Raw genomic sequence first — 20,497 nt, forward strand, 5'->3', positions numbered from 1 at the left:
TCATGGGCTCATTGGTTTTGGAAAAATCAGCTTTGTACACCCTGCAAGAAATTCTTACCAAACACATTAATTTGTGGATACAAATAAAGACATAGGAACTACAAATAGGAATGAGGAGCGCCTCCCAACACCTTCAACATCTGTATCATTGCACTGTGTAATGTGTGTGTTGAGTGTTATATCATGTTGAGGTCTGTATGCAGTTGGTATAAGTTTCTTTGTTACATATTTAAACACGCGTGACACCCCACCCAGCCATGATGGTGCCTCAGGCGGCCATGCCTGCTCCTCCTGTCGCTGACCCCATGCACATGGCAGCAACGCAGCAGGCGCTTATCAACCAGCAGGCCGTCCTCATGGTCAGAACCAACCCACTCCTCCACCCATCTGTTGAGATGTTCCCTCCTCCGTGTCCTCACAGTTTGTCCCCGCTGTCCCCTCAGGCCCAGCAGATGACACTGCAGGCGATGAATCTGTCCCAGCAGCAGACGCAGGAGCTGCAGAGGAAGAAGGAGGAGCAGGAGAGGAAGAAGGAGGAGCAGGAGAGGAAGAAGGAGGAGCAGCAGAGGAAGAAGGAGGAGCAGCAGAGGAAGAAGGAGGAGCAGGAGAAGAAACAGGAGGAGGAGAGGCAGTGGAGGCGTCAGTCACAGCGGCGCTCCAGGCAACGCTCCCACTCCCGCTCGCCCCCTCCTCCATCCCCACCTCCTACACCGCCACCTGTCCGGACCAAAGCACCTGCACCTAACCGCACCCCCACCTACCGGCCGCCGGAGCCCACGGTACGTCTGCACTGTAAAACCCTCCGGAAAAATGAACTGAACGCCTCAAAAGTTTTAAGTTGATGAACTTAATTATTTTGATTACATTTGACATGTACGCTCTGATTAGAGTTAAATTAAAGATTTTATTAGGTGAACTTAAATATCTTTTAGTTTACAGAACTTCAAAAAACAAAAACACTTTCTTTTATGTTAACTCAACTCAATATTTATTAGTCTTTTTAGTCGTTTTTTAAAATTTCACATAAATCAAACTATTTCACTTATTAATACTCAAATCATTCGACTCAAAACTTAAAAACTTTTGCTTCAATTACAGAGTACAACTAACTTAGAGGTTTGAGTTAATGTCTAGTTTTGTACTCTATTTTTTTGTAACAGGCTGCACTGTTAACACTGAAAAACCCAGAAAAAGAAATATTAAAGCCAAAATTGCCAAAGAAAATCTCCATTCAAAGCCATATTTTAAGTATTTTCTTTTTTTCACTACAGCAGATTATTTTTTATATTGTCAACAAATTAAATAAAACGCTTCAAACTTTTCATTCTCTAATTGTGGAGCTTTACTGGTTTCTGTTATCTCCTCCTTCGTGGTTCGTTACTTTGACAGGCAGAAGCAGAAGTGGCCGATCAGGGCGACCTGCAGTCCTTCAGAGAGAAGAGGGACTACTTCCAGAAGATCGGTGAGTTCAGCAGACGAGCAGATGAGAGCATATTTTGTGTTATACAGTAGAATAAGCCAATTCAACTATATCCAACTTAATGTGGAAGTTTTAAAGGTTGCTTTTGTGTTCATGACAGTAATAATGTCTCTAAATCTATGTTGTAATGTCTCACTGACTGTCATCATGCTTACGTTCATTTTCCAGTTAAAATTTGTGTTTGTTTTTTTGTCAATCCTCACCATCCTTCTTTCTTCAGGCACTAAGCCTCATGTTGAATCCATAACTCCAAAGCCGCGGCAAGCCTGGTCCAGCCGGCCCCGGCAGCAGCAGCAGCGCCCCCCTCCATCACCTCCATCACTGCTCCCTCCTGTAGCACCCAAACCCGAAGGTAAGAGGAGGAAACGTGTCGAAGGGGCGAGATCAGGACGGTCGGGGATTCATTACTCCAGACATGAAGTTCTAGTGGTCGGCGTGTTGGAACATCTCTGGAACAACAAGTGAGGGAGGACAAACAAACAGATGTCCATGATCCAGTGAGAGTGTGTTGGAGGATGAGCTGGAACGAGACTTAAAGGTCCCGTTACTAACGTTTGGTTCCGATACCTCGGGGCCCTTCAGAGGCCTCGGCTGCTCGGTTGAAGCAGTGCTCATCATGTTTTCACCCCTCACTGTGAACAGAAAGTAAACTTATCCTGGGATACAGTTTTGTCTTCTTCTGTCCCACAGTGAGGCGTCCTGTCACGCCTCCAGCGAGACAAGCGGATCCCCCAAAAGCTCCTCTCGCGAAGCCTCAGCCCGAACCCACCTCCAACATCCGGGAGATCATCAAGCAGTACAACAACCGGCCGCAACAAGAACCAAAACCGTTCGAGCCTATCAGGTCGGTCTCAGCTCTCCTTCCTCGGTTTACACATTTCCATAAATTTAAACTGAGTTTCATGTCATCTGTTTTCCTGCTGGATCCTGATTGGACCTTCAACTTTTCTCTGCTCACACTGATGTGCAGATTTATTACTTTTGTCTGCTTTTTTGTGCAGTTAGTACAAGGTGATATTCTCACATTTAATTTAATTAAAAATTAGTTGAAGATACATTAGTTGCAAAACTAAGAAAAGATGAAAATAAAAGCTGAATATCTCAAAAATTCTTGCTGTGTAACATTTTTAATATAACATAGCTCTGAATTAAGCTTCTTAACAAACCGTGCAGAGATGATAAAATACTGCATCAGAAAGAGATTTGAATCCCTGAAAGAAGCTTCATTGGACAGTCTGCCTCGGCAGGGAGTTCACGGCAGCGTCACAAAGAGCTCATGAAGAAATCAGTGATTATTACCACATGAACTGTATAAAGACAACACTTCAAAGTAAACGCAGGACTTATCAGCAGCTGATTCCAGAAAACCCTCCGAGCTGCAGAGAAGAAGCCCAGAAGAACCTACCTACCGTGTGCCGGTGTGAAAGTGTCTCAGTCCACAGTTCAGAGACGACCTGGACAGCAGAAGTACAGAGGCTGAACTGCATGAAGCAATCCTCCTATCAGCAGCAACAATCACAGGACTGGGTGGGAATTTACAAAAATAAAGTGCAAATACAAACTCAGAAGTGTTCTGCAGCAAAGTTTTCTGAACCAAAACGAATCTTTACCAAAATAAAATCAAGACCACATTGTGAACAGGACAAGAAAGACAGGAAGTGTCCAGGATCCAAACATGGAGGAGGATGTGTGGCTGCTCCAGGAGACGTCTTCCTGTCTGAACAGCGGGATGTATTCTGTGTGTCGACAAACCTCATCGGCCAGATCTCCATCCTGACGAGACAACGACCCCAAAGCTTTTATCAGACCTAAAACCTACAGAGCATTTTACATCCTGGAAAGGAGATTAAAAACTGAGAGACATTAACTGTGGCCCTGAAAAAGCTTTTCCACAGAAGTGTTGTAAACTTGATGCATATGAAATAACAAAATATGTGCATTTAAAAAGTGTGAAATAACATATGCAGGTAAGATAGATGGTTTGAACTGATCATGGTTACCAGATGGCCCGTCTTACTGAAACTGACCAACGAGTTTTACATTCATTATAAAGTAGTTTTTCCTCCTCCTGCGTGTGAAGAGCTTCTCAGGAGCTTCCAGCTCAGTGAGATGAAACTGATCCACTGGCTTCATTCACTGTTACTGTCTGTGATGTGTTGGATTCACTGAGTTTTCCCTCCTCAGACTTCCTGCCAGGACGTTTGTGAAGAAGACTGACCACAAAGAGGAAGCTCTGGCCAAACTGAAGAACAAACCACCAGCTCCTCACCAGAAGGTCAGAGAAGCTCCAGACCTGTAGTCAGGTTTATTATGGTGCCTTATGATGAATGTCTCATGTTCATGTCCCTCCTGCATGCAGAGACAGTGGGTACCCCCCCCTCCTCTGAAGAAGCAGCCTCCTCCCTCGTCACCCTCCCCTCCCTCCTCCACCGCTCGCAGGGTCATCTCCAACAACATGAAGCAGAAGCAGCACTCCCTGGAGAGCCTGTTCGGCTCCCAGCGCTCCCAACACCCTGCTCCCCCCGACACCCCCCCTCCTCCTCCACACCCGGCACCCGTCTACCAGAGCATCCCGGACCCCCCGCCGATGGCTGCCCCGTCTCTCGGTGGGTGTGTTCACCACATCCTCTTTATAAAAGATGACACTGCTCTTTATATATTTGTCTAATTAATTCCACTGTTACTCTTCTGTAACTGCAGATGGGATGATGGATGAGGACGGCATCCGGACCCAGCTGCACCGCTTCTCTGCTGGAGTTTACTTCTCTTACTCCAACATGCCAGGAAAATTGTTCCTGAGAAAAGAAGTACGACACAAACACGAACACAGAAAATGATCTCAAACTTTACCGTCAATCAGCTCGTTGTTGTGTTTTATGGTCTCAGCTTTATAGTCTGGTTCACTCGAATCCTCATCATAGAGTACGTTTAAGTAGCTCGAAGACTTTTTAAAAGTGCTTGTTGGATGATCCAAAAGCTCCTGAAGCGCCCTGTGGTGTGGTCGACCAGAACACATGGCACGGACCGGTTCTGTCCTGTCCTCAGCTGGGCCGAACTCTACATAAAACAGGCTGTCCATGTTTTATTAGATGGTCCGAGCTCTCAGCAGTGTGTTGCTAGTGTGAACCAAAGAAATTAAATGAAATTTACTTCTAAGAATAAAGCAGAAATACTATTAAGTATCTGCAGCTGTATCCAGACTAACGAGGGTGCATTGTGTTCACTGAACCGAGGATTTACACGTTACGAGTCCTCTTCACTAACGTTAAGTATTGCGTGCAGGTTTTCTACCCCAGAGAGATGTTCAACCAGCCCTACATCCTCAACCTGCTGTGTGAACAGGTCAGTCGTACATTTACACTTTCAGCCTGATAAACTGTCAAACATCAGATTCTGGACATTGTGTGAATTTCAAATTTTTTTACATTTTCAGATCATGAGGGATACGTACTCTGACAGCTGTGTGAGGATCAGCAAAGAGGAGAGGAGGAAGATGAAGGACCTGCTGGGTGAGAGTTCATTATTCTGAACAGAGGATGCAGCAGAGTGTTTGATCCATTCGTCACTGACCAGGAAGGAATATTCAATATTCCTGAATTTTACTGAATCAGTTCTGATGTGTTTTTTTTTTATCATCCTGTGTAGCAAATTTCAACGTGGGAACAACTATAAGCACCATCCACGATGACAACATGAAGAAGAGGATTGTCATCGCTGCCCGAGACAACTGGGAGAACTATTTCACTCGGCTGTTCCCCGTGAATGTAAGCGTGACGAAAAAGAGTCACGACAATGTTGTTTTAGTGTCCATTGTTTTAGGAAGTTGGAAGGAAGGGTGGCTTTATGTAGCTCTACTTAAACACAGTGTGATGTTGGTGACATGAAAAAAAGTATTTCACTCAAATCAGGTGTAAAAATGTACAAGCGAGCAGGTGTCATTATAAAAAGGGCTTGTCAGACTCAGCACAGGGAGGCTGGTGGTGAGGAGCACACGAGGGGAAACGGCTGGTACGAAGAGCAACAGGTACAACAACAAAGTAGTACACAGATTAAATACATATGAGGGAGGGAAGAGAGGTGGACGCAGGTGGAAACAAACAGGGAAGGAAGTGAAGGCATCTGAAACAGGAGAAGGGAGTTACCACAATAAAACAGGAAGTGGAAAACTACATATGTGACAAAACAAAAACATTATAGTTTGACAGGTATGAGTCATTACTCAGAGGTAAAAAAAAAAAAAAAATAAAGCATCAAAACAACATTGAAAGGCAATAAATAGTTTTAAACAGAACAGCAGCAATGTGCTCAGGAGACACCAAGATAATGTTGGCACTGTCCCTTTAACCAGTAAAACATGGTTGATCTGACGGGATTAGTCAGCCACACCGCTCACTCTCCCAGATGTTCACCAGCACCTCCTCCTTACACACAGCTGGACAGCGGCGACGCTCAGGTTCTGGGCGTGTCTCATCGTGGGATTCGTCTTCTCAGGGTGGTGAGAGCCTCGGGAATCAACCCCAAACACCTCCGACTGCTGAGAAGCTACAGGTAAACATCCCGTCTGCACACACACTCACAGCAGGCAGTCACTCCAATCAGCTGCTCTGTTTCAGCCCAACAAGACACAACGATGCACCACAACATCTATAATGCAGCTGGACAAATTCAGGGGACATATTTATTGGAAAGACTACATACAGTTAAACTTGAAACAATATTTTGTATTTTATTTCCCCGATACATGTGTGAAACGGTTGAGACGGATGGATGGATGATTGGAGGAATTTTTCTAAATATGAAAGAAAATATGAAAAACATAAAAACTAAATAAATACATTAAATATCAAATCAAATGTCAGCATTAATGAATTGCTGAACGAGTGAAGAAAATAAAAGTAACAATGTTTAACTTACATAATTAATGCGTCCACGAACTGGCATCTCCATCCTCTTTGTCTATACAGACATTTGGGAAACATAAAACACGCATCAAATGTTAAACATCTAAAATGAATTAACAGGTGGAATTAAAGTTCGGCGTGATGATGTCAGGTGACGTGGATATCCAACTCAGACTTTAAACAGAGCTCATGTTAAAAAAAAAAAATCAGTGTATCTTACGGCTCAAAATGCTGCATTGCAAAAAGGAAAATAGAAAACAAAATAAAACCACTTTTTTATATCATAGAAGAGTCACATTGAACACAATCCACTGACATACTGTCCAGTTTTAACTGTGCATGGTGAATATCAGCACAAGCAGCTGGAAACACTGTTATTCTGACTTTCTGACTTGGATCTGGGCTCATGTTTCCTGCACAGCATGTTAACTCTGTCTGTGAATGCAGTTTTGCAGAGCTGCTGTCAGTCGACCTCCAGGACGCCCACAGAGTGGAGCTGGAGCTGAAGCATGAAAACCTGGTGCTGCAGTCGTCCCGAGCTCCTCAGATCACCGCCATGCTCCGATTGTTCCTCCAGGAACTCATCAGGGTACTTCTCCTCTTTCTGCCATCATGGTTGATTCTCTTCCTTCCTTTCTTTCCTTTTGAAGCAGCTCGTGTCTCTCTGAGCTTGTGTTGTGTTTGTCCACATCGTTCTCCTTCTCATCTGTCTCCTGCTCTCCAAGGACTCCGGCCATGTGGTCGCCCTGAAAAGCTTTGTGACAGATGACAAGAGTCTGCTGAGCCTCAGCAGGGGTGACGTCATCAAACTGCTGCCAATGGAAGGACTCCAGACAGGTGAAGTCAGGATGTGAGTGTCAGATGTAGTTTTAAAGGTTAGATGGATTTTTAACACTGTTTTTGTGTGTGTTGCACCAGGCTGGCGTTTCGGCACCATGGGAGGCCGCTCCGGTCTTTTTCCAGAGGATGTCACGCAGCCGTCCGCCACCCCGGACTACCACTTCGTCCTCCTGGACAGAAGAGATGAAAAGAGGAAAAGCATGAGGAGCACACGGCCCGTCCATCCAGCCAAAGGCTTGTCTCTAGGTCCGGGCAGCACCAGAAAGATGGGCAGCACCAACTCGGATCGGCCCAGCAGGGAGGCCTCGCTGCCCGGCTCGCTGGCTGGCTCCGTCCAGGACCTGGACATGTTATCGGTCATGGCCAGCTTTGCCATGAAGTACTACAGGTACGAAAGAATCCCCATCACTGTGGTGGATCGTTTGGAGGTGCTGTCGGTTGGTGTAACATGGCTCGTTCTGTGTGTTTGTTGAAGAGTTGGGTCGACAGGACTTCCAGTCAGCGGGAGGAACTTCTCAGTGGCGGTTCGACACACAGAGGTGAGACTTTAAACTCCTTCTCATGTCACATGACCTCGTGTATCATCAGTGTGCAGTCAGCAGATGTCTCAGCTGTCCTTCGTCTCTCAGTCTGACAATCAGTTGTTACCTCAGAGATACTTTATCAACCTCTCTGGAGTAAAATAATAATGTCTTACAGGAATAAAATAATGTCTAGATCCTCTGAAGAACTCTTCAAACAACTGTGGTGGATCACACTGTTAACTAAAAACATGATGCTGCACTCATTGTACATCTGTCTCTGGGTTTTAAATCAAATCCACAAATATTTACTCTGTAGGAATATTATAGTTAATAAATATTTTTCAAATGAGCACCTTAATGTTAGTTATAAAGCAGATGATACTGTATTGTTCGTCATCAGCTCCCCTACAGGATAGCTCCACTTTATGGACTCCCAGACCTCTTTAAGTCACCTCAGTTTTATTTATATAACTCATTTATATAAACATATACAGTCTGACTCACCCAACACATGAAGACCTGTAACAGTCCAACAGAACTGAGACAAGACCTAACATTATGAAGTGACACTGCTGGTAGCTGAGGGGAACATTTTCTACAAGCCAAGTTTAAACATCAGCAAAGCAACTTATTAAAGTTTTGTTTTTGTTTTTTTTGGTGAGTTTATTGTTTGCATTTTGCAACTATTGTAAAGCTCCCAGTATTTTATAGTGTAAAGACAAACAGGAAACAAAGGGGGGAATAAAAATGTAATAGATAAATTGCAGCCTTCGCACCACTTTGGTTAAACAGCAGGTTGTCCTCGGGTTGAACACCTCTCCAAAATGGATTCTTATCCCAGAACAGAGATTGTTTCTCCTTCCCAAACCAAAAAAAACAACATAATACACTCCACATTACTATCTAAACTGGATTACGGTATTTCATTTTGGGAAATATTTTACGTCCTCAGTTGTATTCCAAGTGAAGGGAAAGTAAATGAAACTTCATGAGTTCATAAAAGTAAAACCTGTTTATTGTCCTCCAGGTGCCCATCCAGGAGTCCCTGATCCTCTACAACGACCCTGAAATCAATGATTTGTCTGTGCAGTCCTTCATGAGTGAGTGTGTCCTCACCAACACATGATAACACACCCCGAGTCCATGTTTCTCTGCTCCTCCTTCATACACATTAATCTGTCCCTCCAGACCTGATGCAGTTCATGGGCGACATACCACTGAAGAAGGGTATCACCCAATCAGACTGCCTGAGTCAAATCCTGCTGGTCAGTCCTCATTCAAACAACCTGCGAGGTGGACGGACTTCAGTCAGACTTCAGAGGAGTTGAAATAATGAAGGTGTCTGTTTCTTTCAGTTGGGGAAGGAGAAAGAGCTGCTGAGGGATGAAATCTACTGTCAGATCATCAAGCAAACTACCAACAACCCAACCAAGTGAGTCCATCCTTCATTTAAGGTTCGGTGACATTTGACATGTTATCACTGAGTGAAAACAGGAAGAAGGAAGTGAATTCAGAAGGATCTATTGGTTGGGTGAGAAGTTAAAAGTGGATCGTAGTAGAGAACCATCACCCGTTTTTTGCCCTCACACACACAAGGCTGGACTACTGAGCAGGAAAGCAGTAGGGTAGTAGGGGTAGTAGTAGTAGCAACTGGTGCTAAACTTTAACAACAGGATCCTCCAATTTTGAATCCCAACAGATTTTATAAAATGATCTAATCTGTGCAGATCCAGCAGCACCTTCGGTTGGCGGCTGCTCAACCTGACCACCGGCTTCTTCCCCTGCTCCGCTACCCTGCAGCCCTACGTCATCCGCCACCTGCAGGACATCTCTCAGGATCACGAGCACCCGTACCAAGGTACAGGAAGTTATCGTAACGCAACGGTGTCAGTTAAATAATTAGATATGTTTTTCATGCTCACCCTCTTTGTCGTCAGAGCTGGCAGCTCTGTGTCAGGAGAACCTCCAGCGCTCTCTCAGCTTCGGTGGTCGCCGCAACATCCCCTCACACGTGGAGATGGAGGCCATACTGGCAAGTTGACCTGCTCACTCCAGCAAACAATATGTTTTTCACGGTGGATTCCACCTGTTACGTTTTATTGTTCTGTGCTGATCTCATTGAGTCTCAATCTTCTGCAGGCTGGGAAAACATCTCGCCGTATTCCCATCCATCTGCCGGGAGGAGCGGAGTTCCCCATCAAGATCCGCAGCTTCACTGTGAGATTTAATCACACCTCTGTACTTATTAATGAATGAAACCATCAGCCTTTCATTTAACATGAGTATCTCCACGGTGACATCTGGTATCCTCCTCTAGATGACAGCAGATGTGGTGTCAGAGCTGTGTAAAGAGATGGGCATCTCACAGCTCAACGAAATCAAGGAGTTCTTCATCTTTGCCAACAGACTTCACGGTAATTCAGACCACTGCTGTCTCTCACTGACATCACAACATTAGACTCCTGCAGTAATTTATAGACTAGATTAAAACACCTTTCTTCTGCTCACGATATATAAGAAGCTCTTAATTAATAGTACCTTCTAATCTCATACACCTTCTTCCTGCTGTGTCTCTACCGCTTCTTCTTTTTCTCTTCTTACATTTTGCTCTACAAACAGATTTAGTTCCTTTTCTCCTCCAATAAAAGGCATTTCTGCTGTTTTTGGATGTCATATGGTCAAATTTAAAGGGCCGGGACACATTAATTCTCACTTTCTCGCCAGAAGTGAGTTACTAAACTGTTCGCAAATAAAAGTACCGTTATGCTTGGTTCGAACTTCACAATATTGGCATGAAAATAGAGACTGAAGATAGAAGATGTAGGATGTCCCGGGCAGTGTGACACTGTGGAGGACAAACAATGCGTCATCTTCTTGGACTTCTCATTACGTCAGAACTTTTTTAGTTCATCTCTGACATCATCTGACGATGTTCTTCGTGATGATCTAAAAGAGAACGAAGCGCTCTTCTGTGCACATCATAGCAAAGTGAAGGACAAAGTGAAACCCGACGTGTCCACTGTCATGCTGTCCTTCTTTTTTTGGCTTTTCCAACATGTGACCATAATCACCTGTTGCTGTGTTCCAGATGTTGTACTCCCTCATAGTGTTGTTTCAAATCACACTGACAGGAAATAACCTCATCATGTGACCACATCAGCCTCCAAAATATCTGCAGCTTTAATTATTTTACCCAGAAATCAACATGTTTCTGTGTCCTCTGTTTAACACTCAATAAACACACTGATTCTTCTGTCCAGCAGCAGCAGTGGAAAAGAACCACTTTGTGTTCAGGAACAGCTGCAGCTTCCTCAGACGCTTTAATTTGAAAATCCTTTATGTCAGTGACCCCGCCCCTTCCTCTACAGAGCCAAGATGGCGACCGTTTAGGGTGGAAAGTGTCCAGAGTTTATTTTTTGGAGCGTTCTGAGTGCTTCATCCTGGTACTGGTAGTGTTCTGATGGTTCTGTACTGACAGTGAGAACACACTGATGCACTCAGAATAAAGAGAGTTAGTACATAAGTACACCAACACAGCAACACAGAGATCAGAGGACAGAAACCGCAACCTGGAACGTGCTCTTCCCCCAACCCCTCAGAAAATGGTATTGTTCACATCAAAGAAGCTCATTCAGCTGGTTTGAGTGGAGCTCAGCCATGTGAATAAATGTTACTAAACATGAGTATGTCTCGGAAACTTTCATTTGGACAAAGTAGCTCTCAGAGGAAAAAAGGTTGGCGACCCCTGATCTACACTAACCCCAATATAGATGTCAAATATACTAATATATTTAGAAATTTAATGTCCACAATAAAAGAAGTGAACGATGTTTAATAAAAGGCCTGTGACAGAGGAGGAAAAAGAGAGCTGACAGACCATTAAAGACAATTTAAACATATTTACACCAAGACAGTAACTCAATATGGGGACGTGTCGTAAACTGTCAGTCTTGGTGTAAAATTTTAATTTTTATGGACACTTTAGTTAGTAGAACATCTGGAACACAAGTACAACAACTGGAACACTAGTAGAACATCTGGAACTCTAGTAGAACATCTGGAACTCTAGTAGAACATCTGGAACACAGCCCTATTGGGACACAGTGACCATCGTATCAGATAAAATGCATATCATATCGTCTGAAACCAGGTTATTTTGTGGAGATAAATAATCAAGTAGAATTAAAGAATATTCATTAAAATAGTTCACAACTGAAACGAGACCTGCGAAGTGAGTAAATCGGTGCACACTGCATTTTTAAAATTATCATAGATATTGAATTAATATGGGACTATAAGTACATCAGTTATTAGAGACATTATTTTAACAAGGTAAATAAAACAACCACATTTCAACACACTACAGACAGAAAGACGCTCCGCCTCCTCTTCATCTCTCACAACAAAGTTTCATTGAACTTCTATCTGAACCAGTAGAACCTTGTTAACCTGCTGCAGCTGCATCTTCCAACACTGAAACATACAAACAGGTGACTGACATCATCTCTTCACCTCAACCTGGACTGATTGAATCTGTGCTGCTGTAAGTCTGTTCAGTTTTCTACTCAAACGATTTCAAAGTGTCAGGAAACAAACAAAACATCCACTGAAAACTGTTTTCATGACCAAAGAGAGGTGAACGGATGTCCTGCTCCTCCTCCTCTTCCTCCTCCTCCTCCTGCTCCCTGTGTTAGATGGATGGTTGAAGTAACAGGTGAACAGATCCGTGTCCTTCACCTCCCCCTAACTCCTCTGCTCTCGGTCTATCAGATGGGCTGGTGCGTCCCCTCCACGCTGAGGAGTACCTGTTTGACTTCCTCCTGGATGACAGCTCCATCTCTCTGTCCCTGAGGAGGGTGATCTGGTTGACCCCTCTCTCCTTCTGCAGCGACCTCTACGTGGACTTCCACTACCAGCAGGTGACACGACGACTCCACAGCAGCAGCCTCGAACATCTGGACTTCAGCTCAATGATTCAGTTTCTGTGTGTGTTTGTGACTTCAGCTCCTGGCTGAATACCTGAGTGGGCACCTGATGCTTCCTTCAGCTGGAGGAGGAAGAGGAGGAGGAGGAGGGTCTTCATCGGTGCAGCAGATAGCAGAGCTGGCGGGCCTGCAGCATCTGGCTCAGGGTCTGAAGAACCAGCCGTCACTGTGAGTCAAATACACTGAGCCATAATAATACACCACTGAGCAGGTGAGATGTATACATATAGCTATCTATCTATCTATCTATCTATCTATCTATCTATCTATTATCTATCTATCTATCTATTATCTATCTATCTATCTATCTATCTATCTATCTATCTATTATCTATCTATCTATCTATCTATCTATCTATCTATCTATCTATCTATCTATCTATTATCTATTATCTATCTATCTATCTATCTATCTATCTATCTATCTATCTATCTATCTATCTATTATCTATCTATCTATCTATCTATTATCTATCTATCTATCTATCTATCTATCTATCTATCTATCTATCTATCTATCTATCTATCTATCTATCTATCTATCTATCTATCAAACTTCTGACTTATATTGTAATGAGTGACGATCTGACGTGTGCTAACACTGATAGATCTGCAATCAGCTGACTTCAGCTGCTATTTAGAATCTACCAGTAAAACAGCCGCTACTTGAACATGGACATGTTGACCCACATGTTGCTGTCTCTACATGTGTGCATGTGGACACTGACTTTGTGTGCTCCTCTGTGAGGTCGGAGATAAAGGAGTACCTGCCCTCCCAGGACGGACTCAGCAGTAAAGTGGAGGAGATCCAGTCCTTCTGTGAGGGTCAGATCGCTGCCCTGCAGGCGCTCAGCCCTCAGAACGCCAAAATACGCTTCATTGGTGGGTAAAAACCCCTCCTCCTCCTCCACCTAGTCCTCCTCCTTCTCCTTCTCCTGCTCCTTCTCCTTCTCCTTCTCCTCCTGCTCTTCCTCCTCCTCCTCCTAATGATGGTGTTATTCTGTCTCAGAGTCTCTCAGCAGCCTGCCTCTGTTTGGATCCAGTACTTTCTTGGCCCAGAAGGTGAGCCAGCACAGCTGTCCCTCACCGTGCACCGTCAGCATCAACCAGGAGGGGGTGCTGTTCATTCACCCTAGTACACAGGTACCGGCCCTTCGTCTGAATTGAAGACTTCCGTCAGTATCACTACTTTAGTCTCACTGTCTGAGAACAGATGTGACCCGAGGTGTATCCAGGATACATCAGTATTAAAGGACAAATACAACTAGAGTTATTTTCTGTATTCCTAACTCTTGTTTTGTGTCTGTGCTGCTATTAAAGTCTCATCTGATCCTAGTTATGCAAATTACTGTTTCAGTTTGTACTTGGCTTGTACTTAAGGCTTCAAATCGCATATCATCATTTTATTGTTTCTACCCTGTCCAAAAAAGTTTGGACGCTGTGAAAAATGTAAATAAAAGCAGAATGTAATGATTTGCAAATCATATAAACACCTATTTAATTGAAAATTGACCAAAGGCAACATATCAAATGTTAAAATGCAGAAATTATATTGTTTTATTAAAAATATATGCTCATTTTGAATTTGATGCCGGCAACAAGTCTCAAAAAAGTTGAGACAGTGTCAACAAAAGACCCATTTCACACAGCGTTCCAACTTTTCTGGAAACGAGGGTGTAATTCTACATTTCTTTGCACTCATGTCACAAGAATCAGAAAAGATTTGGGGGAAACATTTTCTTCCAAACTGCTGCACTTCAGTCCCTTTAATAATGTTTGTCTGCTCATGTTTTCATTGAGTTCAGTGTTTTTTCAGTCAGAAACTCCATCTTTGTGGTCAGCTTTGCAAAGCTTCAGTCTGAATTATTAATTGGCCCTCATGTCTCTCTGTTAATGCTAAATAAAAGTCCAGTCATCATCTGACACGTCCAGTTGATAATTGTGCGACCCATCTGATGGTTTCTGTCTCGATCTGCTGCAGGAGCAAGTGTTTCAGATTCCTCTGGCGGATGTTCAGTCCGTGCGCACCATCCGCTCCAAGAAACAATACAAAGTGCCAATGATGGACATCAACTATGGAACTGCAGTTCATCCCAAAAAAGTCACTATTCATATGAAACAGGTAATGACAGCTGTGAGAATGGCTTCTCCTCTTGTACTCTTGTGCAGCCGGCTGCTGTGTTCCTGCTAGAAGGACCTGTGGTTGAGTGTGTGATGATGCTTCAGCTCTTGTCGTCCATAAAGTTGTGGTCAACTTAATTGTTGAATGCGTAGCTGTATTCACCTTCCTAAAATCACACACCCCCGTTTCCACTTTTATTGTTCGTTTTCGACCAACCATAAAGTGATCTCCTGACAACATGGATGTGAGGCAGTCAGAATAAAGATGAAACAGCTGGCAGTTTGTCTGCAATTCATGTGAACTGCTGAGTTTCTGTCCAGCTGTCTGAAGGCAGCACGTTTCTGTTCCTTCTGCAGTGTCGGAGAACATTCATGTTGCTTTAATGTCAAACCACGACTTCAAACAGCAGAGCTGCTGGTTAAACTTTGAGCATTCAGCACCAGACTGCTGCAAAATTAGTCCTTTTGATCGATTAGTCTCCATTTTCTACTACAGGTAAAGAATTATATTACAGGTGGACGTGTTGATGTGATAGATCACGGTGGAGATCTATCACACCATTTATAAAGTCTAAGATGTCGGCATGTCCCCGATGCACAGAGCAGGGGAGATTCGACTGTGACCTGCTGTTTTATTAAATGTTTTCATCAGTCGTATGGATTCACACAGAAAGTTTAGTCCTGATGTGTGTCAGTGAGGAGAAATCCCGTCACAACCAGGTGACCCCAAACTTCATCCAGCATCACAAAAAGATTCTGTTGCCGTCACATAAACTGGATATTATTTTCAATAAAAAATGTATTTGTTGAGGAGCAGTGGAAAAATACATATTTTTTATGTGTTATTGTAAAGCCCATACGATATATAAAACTTGAATTCATCATAAGCTACACCTGATCTGTTGATTATTTTTTCAATGAATTTATTCTTTGTTTGCTCAATAAATATTAGTGAAACAGTGAAAAACATCCATCACGATTTTCCAATGTCCAAGTTAACGTTTTCAGATGTTATTTTGTTCCCACAGCAGTTCAAAACTCTTCAGTTTACTCTCAAGTAAGACAATTAACCTGAGAAATCTGAAGTAGGAACGGTTTGGCATTTTTGCTTTGAAATTAAAGTAAACAATAAATCAAATATCAAAGTGTTGCTGAATAGTTTTCCTGAAGTGGATTGTTTGGTATCAGTAATAAATGCACACATACAATATTGGGGTTTGTGGAACACTGAGGAAATGAAGTCCATATTACCAAAAACACCACGGTTATTAATGAATAATTTACTAATTACCTATGAATCTTTAAATCACTGAAAAGATTTGTACATTCCTGCCTCTTTTAATCCTTTAATCTCTTTTTTTTTTCAGGCTAAAGAGTTGTGCCACACCATTTCTCTAATAATGGAAGCATTGATTCAGCCACCAGTCACCAGTTCCATTTCAAATCGCTAGTAGACACAAACACAGAGGAGGGAGTTTGTTTTTCACTGGCTTCTGGAACGGACTTTTTACCTTTTTGTTTTGTTAATTTATCTTTATTTTCTGTGTATCTCTTTCATGTAGAAATATGCCAACAGGATGCTAATATTCTCTTCAGTGTTATGTTATCTGAGGGGAAATAATGCGATGCAGACACACACGGTGTCACTAATCAAAGAGCAAACTGTACGTTAATGCAGGAAGTGGGGTAATTCACCAGTTATCATGAAAGTAAATCAAAGTCTTAAATTTGGTCTTTTTGTTCATGAAAATTCTATGAAACATAACTCGAATGTAAAGTTGCTTAGTCGTTATCAGAAGTGTATGGATACTGATGTCATGTAAGTACATAATTTATAAGCATTAAAGAAATATTCTGATTTATTCAATATCATGTGTTTCTTTTCAATATTTTCTCCTCAGTAGGTGTCCAAAAGTATAAATATAATTGATATTGTAATAATTATAATAATTATGATCTGCCATCATCAGGTAACAATTATAATCTATTATAGCTAGCCCTGTTATTATTATTATTTGATTGTATAAGCCATTTCGAAACAACATTGTCTTTACAAATAAGTCACATGCCTGGAGACTCGCTGCGGTGAGACTTCACCCTGACTCTGAACTCCCTGCGTATTGCAAGCCTTTCCCAGTTTCTTGTTTTTAATAAACCAAACATTAAACTTCCCAATAGTATGATCTTTTTTAAAACATGCAAATGCAGGGTTTAGATATAATTGATTATATTTGTTGTTGTTTGTAATGATTCAGTAAGATAGCATCTGCTGCACCAACTATATTTTTGTCAGTAGTGAAACCAAACAATGGATTTTCTAAAACACGCCTCACGTCATCATGCTGCTGATATCCACTGACTCATAGTGCACTCAGGGGACCATTATTGATGGTCACATAGTTGGACTCCTGTCCTATACTAAATAAAGATTACATAAGTCATTGAATCATTAAGATTAGGCTATTTACATTATATAATTGCATGCATATCATATTGTATGCTACCCTTTTATATAGCACAGCCTATGTATGCCAGTCTCTTTACATAATATATATTTGATATATCTATACAATAAACCCTCCATAACACTAATGTGTAATATACTATATAGGCTAAATAGCAGGTCTGTGCAATAATATTTATAATGTAAAACATCCTGAGTAAAATATGTATTTAGTGTATGTAGCTTGTTTGTGTATGTGTTATTTTACATTTTGTATTTATCTTTTTCCAGCTGTACTTTCTACATCAGCTGTGATTTCCGCGGGTAATTTAACTCTTATTTTAACAGGCGTTTTGAACTTCCGTTGACGCAGCTCTCTCTGGTCTCGCCCACCCTCGTCACAGCCAATCAGACAGACGGAGAACTCAAGCGCCGTCCAATCACAGCGCACTACTCCTTCCTCCGGGCAGAGCGGACCAGCAACATGGCTGCTGCTGTACACTGAAGACCCAGAAGTGCATTTTGTGTTTGACAGAAAAAACGATATTTACTCAAAACATCAAGATATCAACAGCGACGTGAACACCGCGCGAGGTGAGTTCGTACAGATTCATAACGCACGTGGACGGGGTCTGTTACAGTGAACGAATAAACGAGTCCTCAATGTCAGTGGAGTTGGTCGAAGCCTCTTGTGTTGCATCTGCCGTTGACATGTCGGGAGGAGGACGGGGAGTCGAGCCGGGGACACAACGGACACGGACACAACCGACACGGACACAATGGACACAACGGACACGGACACAACCGACACGGACACAACGGACACGGACACAACCGACACGGACACAACGGACACGGACACAACCGACACAACGGACACAACCGACACGGACACAACTGACACGGACACAACGGACACGGACACAACCGACACAACGGACACAACCGACACGGACACAACTGACACGGACACAACCGACACGGACACAACTGACACGGACACAACGGACACAACCGACACGGACACAATGGACACAACGGACACGGACACAACCGACACAACCGACACGGACACAACCGACACAACGGACACAACCGACACGGACACAACGGACACAACCGACACGGACACAATGGACACAACGGACACGGACACAACGGACACGGACACAACCGACACAACGGACACGGACACAACCGACACGGACACAACGGACACAACGGACACGGACACAACCGACACGGACACAACGGACACGGACACAACCGACACGGACACAATGGACACAACGGACACGGACACAACCGACACGGACACAATGGACACAACGGACACGGACACAACCGACACAACGGACACAACCGACATGGACACAACGGACACAACCGACACGGACACAACTGACACGGACACAACCGACACGGACACAACCGACACAACGGACACGGACACAAACGACACGGACACAACCGACACAACGGACACCGACACAACCGACACAACGGACACCGACACAACCGACACAACGGACACAACCGACACCGACACAACGGACACAACCGACACAACCGACACGGACACAACCGACACCGACACGGACACAATGGACACAACGGACACGGACACAACCGACACAACGGACACGGACACAACCGACACGGACACAACGGACACAACCGACACGGACACAACGGACACGGACACAACCGACACGGACACAATGGACACAACGGACACGGACACAACCGACACAACGGACACGGACACAACCGACACGGACACAACGGACACGGACACAACGGACACAACCGACACGGACACAACGGACACGGACACAACCGACACGGACACAATGGACACAACGGACACGGACACAACCGACACAACGGACACAACCAAATGGACACAACGGACACAACCGACACGGACACAACTGACACGGACACAACCGACACGGACACGACACCGACACGACACGACACGACACCGACACGACACGGACACGGACACGGACACGACACCGACACGACACGGACACGACACCGACACGACACGACACCGACACGACACCGACACCGACACGACACCGACACGACACGGACACGACACGGACACGGACACGACACGACACCGACACGGACACGACACGACACCGACACGACACGGACACGGACACCGACACGACACGGACACGGACACGGACACGACACCGACACGACACGGACACGACACGGACACGACACGGACACGGACACGACACGACACCGACACGACACGGACACGGACACCGACACGACACGGACACGGACACGGACACGACACCGACACGACACGGACACGACACGGACACGACACGGACACGGACACGACACCGACACGGACACGACACCGACACGACACGGACACGACACGGACACGGACACGACACGACACCGACACGACACCGACACGGACACCGACACGACACGACACGACACGGACACGACACGACACGACACGGACACGGACACCGACACGACACCGACACGACACCGACACGACACCGACACCGACACGACACCGACACGACACGACACGACACGACACGGACACGGACACGACACGACACCGACACCGACACGACACGACACGGACACGGACACGACACGGACACGGACACGACACGACACGGACACGACACGACACCGACACGACACCGACACGACACCGACACGACACGACACGACACGGACACGACACGACACGACACGGACACGGACACCGACACGACACCGACACGACACCGACACCGACACGACACCGACACGACACCGACACGACACGACACGACACGACACGGACACGGACACGACACGACACCGACACCGACACGACACGACACGGACACGGACACGACACGGACACGGACACGACACGACACGGACACGACACGACACCGACACGGACACGACACGACACCGACACGACACGGACACGGACACCGACACGACACGGACACGGACACGACACGACACCGACACGGACACGGACACGACACGACACGGACACGACACGACACCGACACGGACACGACACGACACCGACACGGACACGGACACGACACGACACGGACACGACACGACACGGACACGGACACGACACGACACCGACACGGACACGGACACGACACGACACGGACACGACACGACACCGACACGGACAC

General features: G+C 44.7%; 1 protein-coding gene across 1 annotated transcript in view; it reads left to right on the forward strand.

Annotated features, from left to right (window-relative positions):
• myo15b (myosin XVB) overlaps positions 1-16,973 on the forward strand; it is a 56,496-nt gene extending 39,523 nt beyond the window's left edge. Inside the window, exons 38-66 of the mRNA XM_069168547.1 lie at positions 256-359; positions 444-779; positions 1,390-1,462; positions 1,701-1,832; positions 2,171-2,324; positions 3,665-3,755; positions 3,840-4,086; positions 4,181-4,287; positions 4,763-4,822; positions 4,914-4,989; positions 5,126-5,244; positions 5,913-6,028; positions 6,829-6,970; positions 7,107-7,218; positions 7,300-7,609; positions 7,697-7,760; positions 8,773-8,845; positions 8,934-9,010; positions 9,101-9,177; positions 9,473-9,603; positions 9,683-9,777; positions 9,885-9,962; positions 10,063-10,159; positions 12,516-12,664; positions 12,750-12,898; positions 13,479-13,612; positions 13,740-13,873; positions 14,712-14,852; positions 16,219-16,973. Of these exons, the coding sequence (XP_069024648.1) occupies positions 256-359; positions 444-779; positions 1,390-1,462; positions 1,701-1,832; positions 2,171-2,324; positions 3,665-3,755; positions 3,840-4,086; positions 4,181-4,287; positions 4,763-4,822; positions 4,914-4,989; positions 5,126-5,244; positions 5,913-6,028; positions 6,829-6,970; positions 7,107-7,218; positions 7,300-7,609; positions 7,697-7,760; positions 8,773-8,845; positions 8,934-9,010; positions 9,101-9,177; positions 9,473-9,603; positions 9,683-9,777; positions 9,885-9,962; positions 10,063-10,159; positions 12,516-12,664; positions 12,750-12,898; positions 13,479-13,612; positions 13,740-13,873; positions 14,712-14,852; positions 16,219-16,302 (3,662 nt within the window). The 3' untranslated portion in view covers positions 16,303-16,973. The remainder of the gene's footprint in view (positions 1-255; positions 360-443; positions 780-1,389; positions 1,463-1,700; positions 1,833-2,170; positions 2,325-3,664; positions 3,756-3,839; positions 4,087-4,180; positions 4,288-4,762; positions 4,823-4,913; positions 4,990-5,125; positions 5,245-5,912; positions 6,029-6,828; positions 6,971-7,106; positions 7,219-7,299; positions 7,610-7,696; positions 7,761-8,772; positions 8,846-8,933; positions 9,011-9,100; positions 9,178-9,472; positions 9,604-9,682; positions 9,778-9,884; positions 9,963-10,062; positions 10,160-12,515; positions 12,665-12,749; positions 12,899-13,478; positions 13,613-13,739; positions 13,874-14,711; positions 14,853-16,218) is intronic.
• The last annotated feature ends 3,524 nt before the right edge of the window (positions 16,974-20,497 follow it).

The sequence above is a fragment of the Embiotoca jacksoni genome, unplaced genomic scaffold, assembly GCF_022577435.1.
Source record: "Embiotoca jacksoni isolate LCO1_2020_lvr unplaced genomic scaffold, fEmbJac1.0.p SCAF_40, whole genome shotgun sequence".
In the NCBI taxonomy this organism is placed as follows: domain Eukaryota; kingdom Metazoa; phylum Chordata; class Actinopteri; family Embiotocidae; genus Embiotoca; species Embiotoca jacksoni.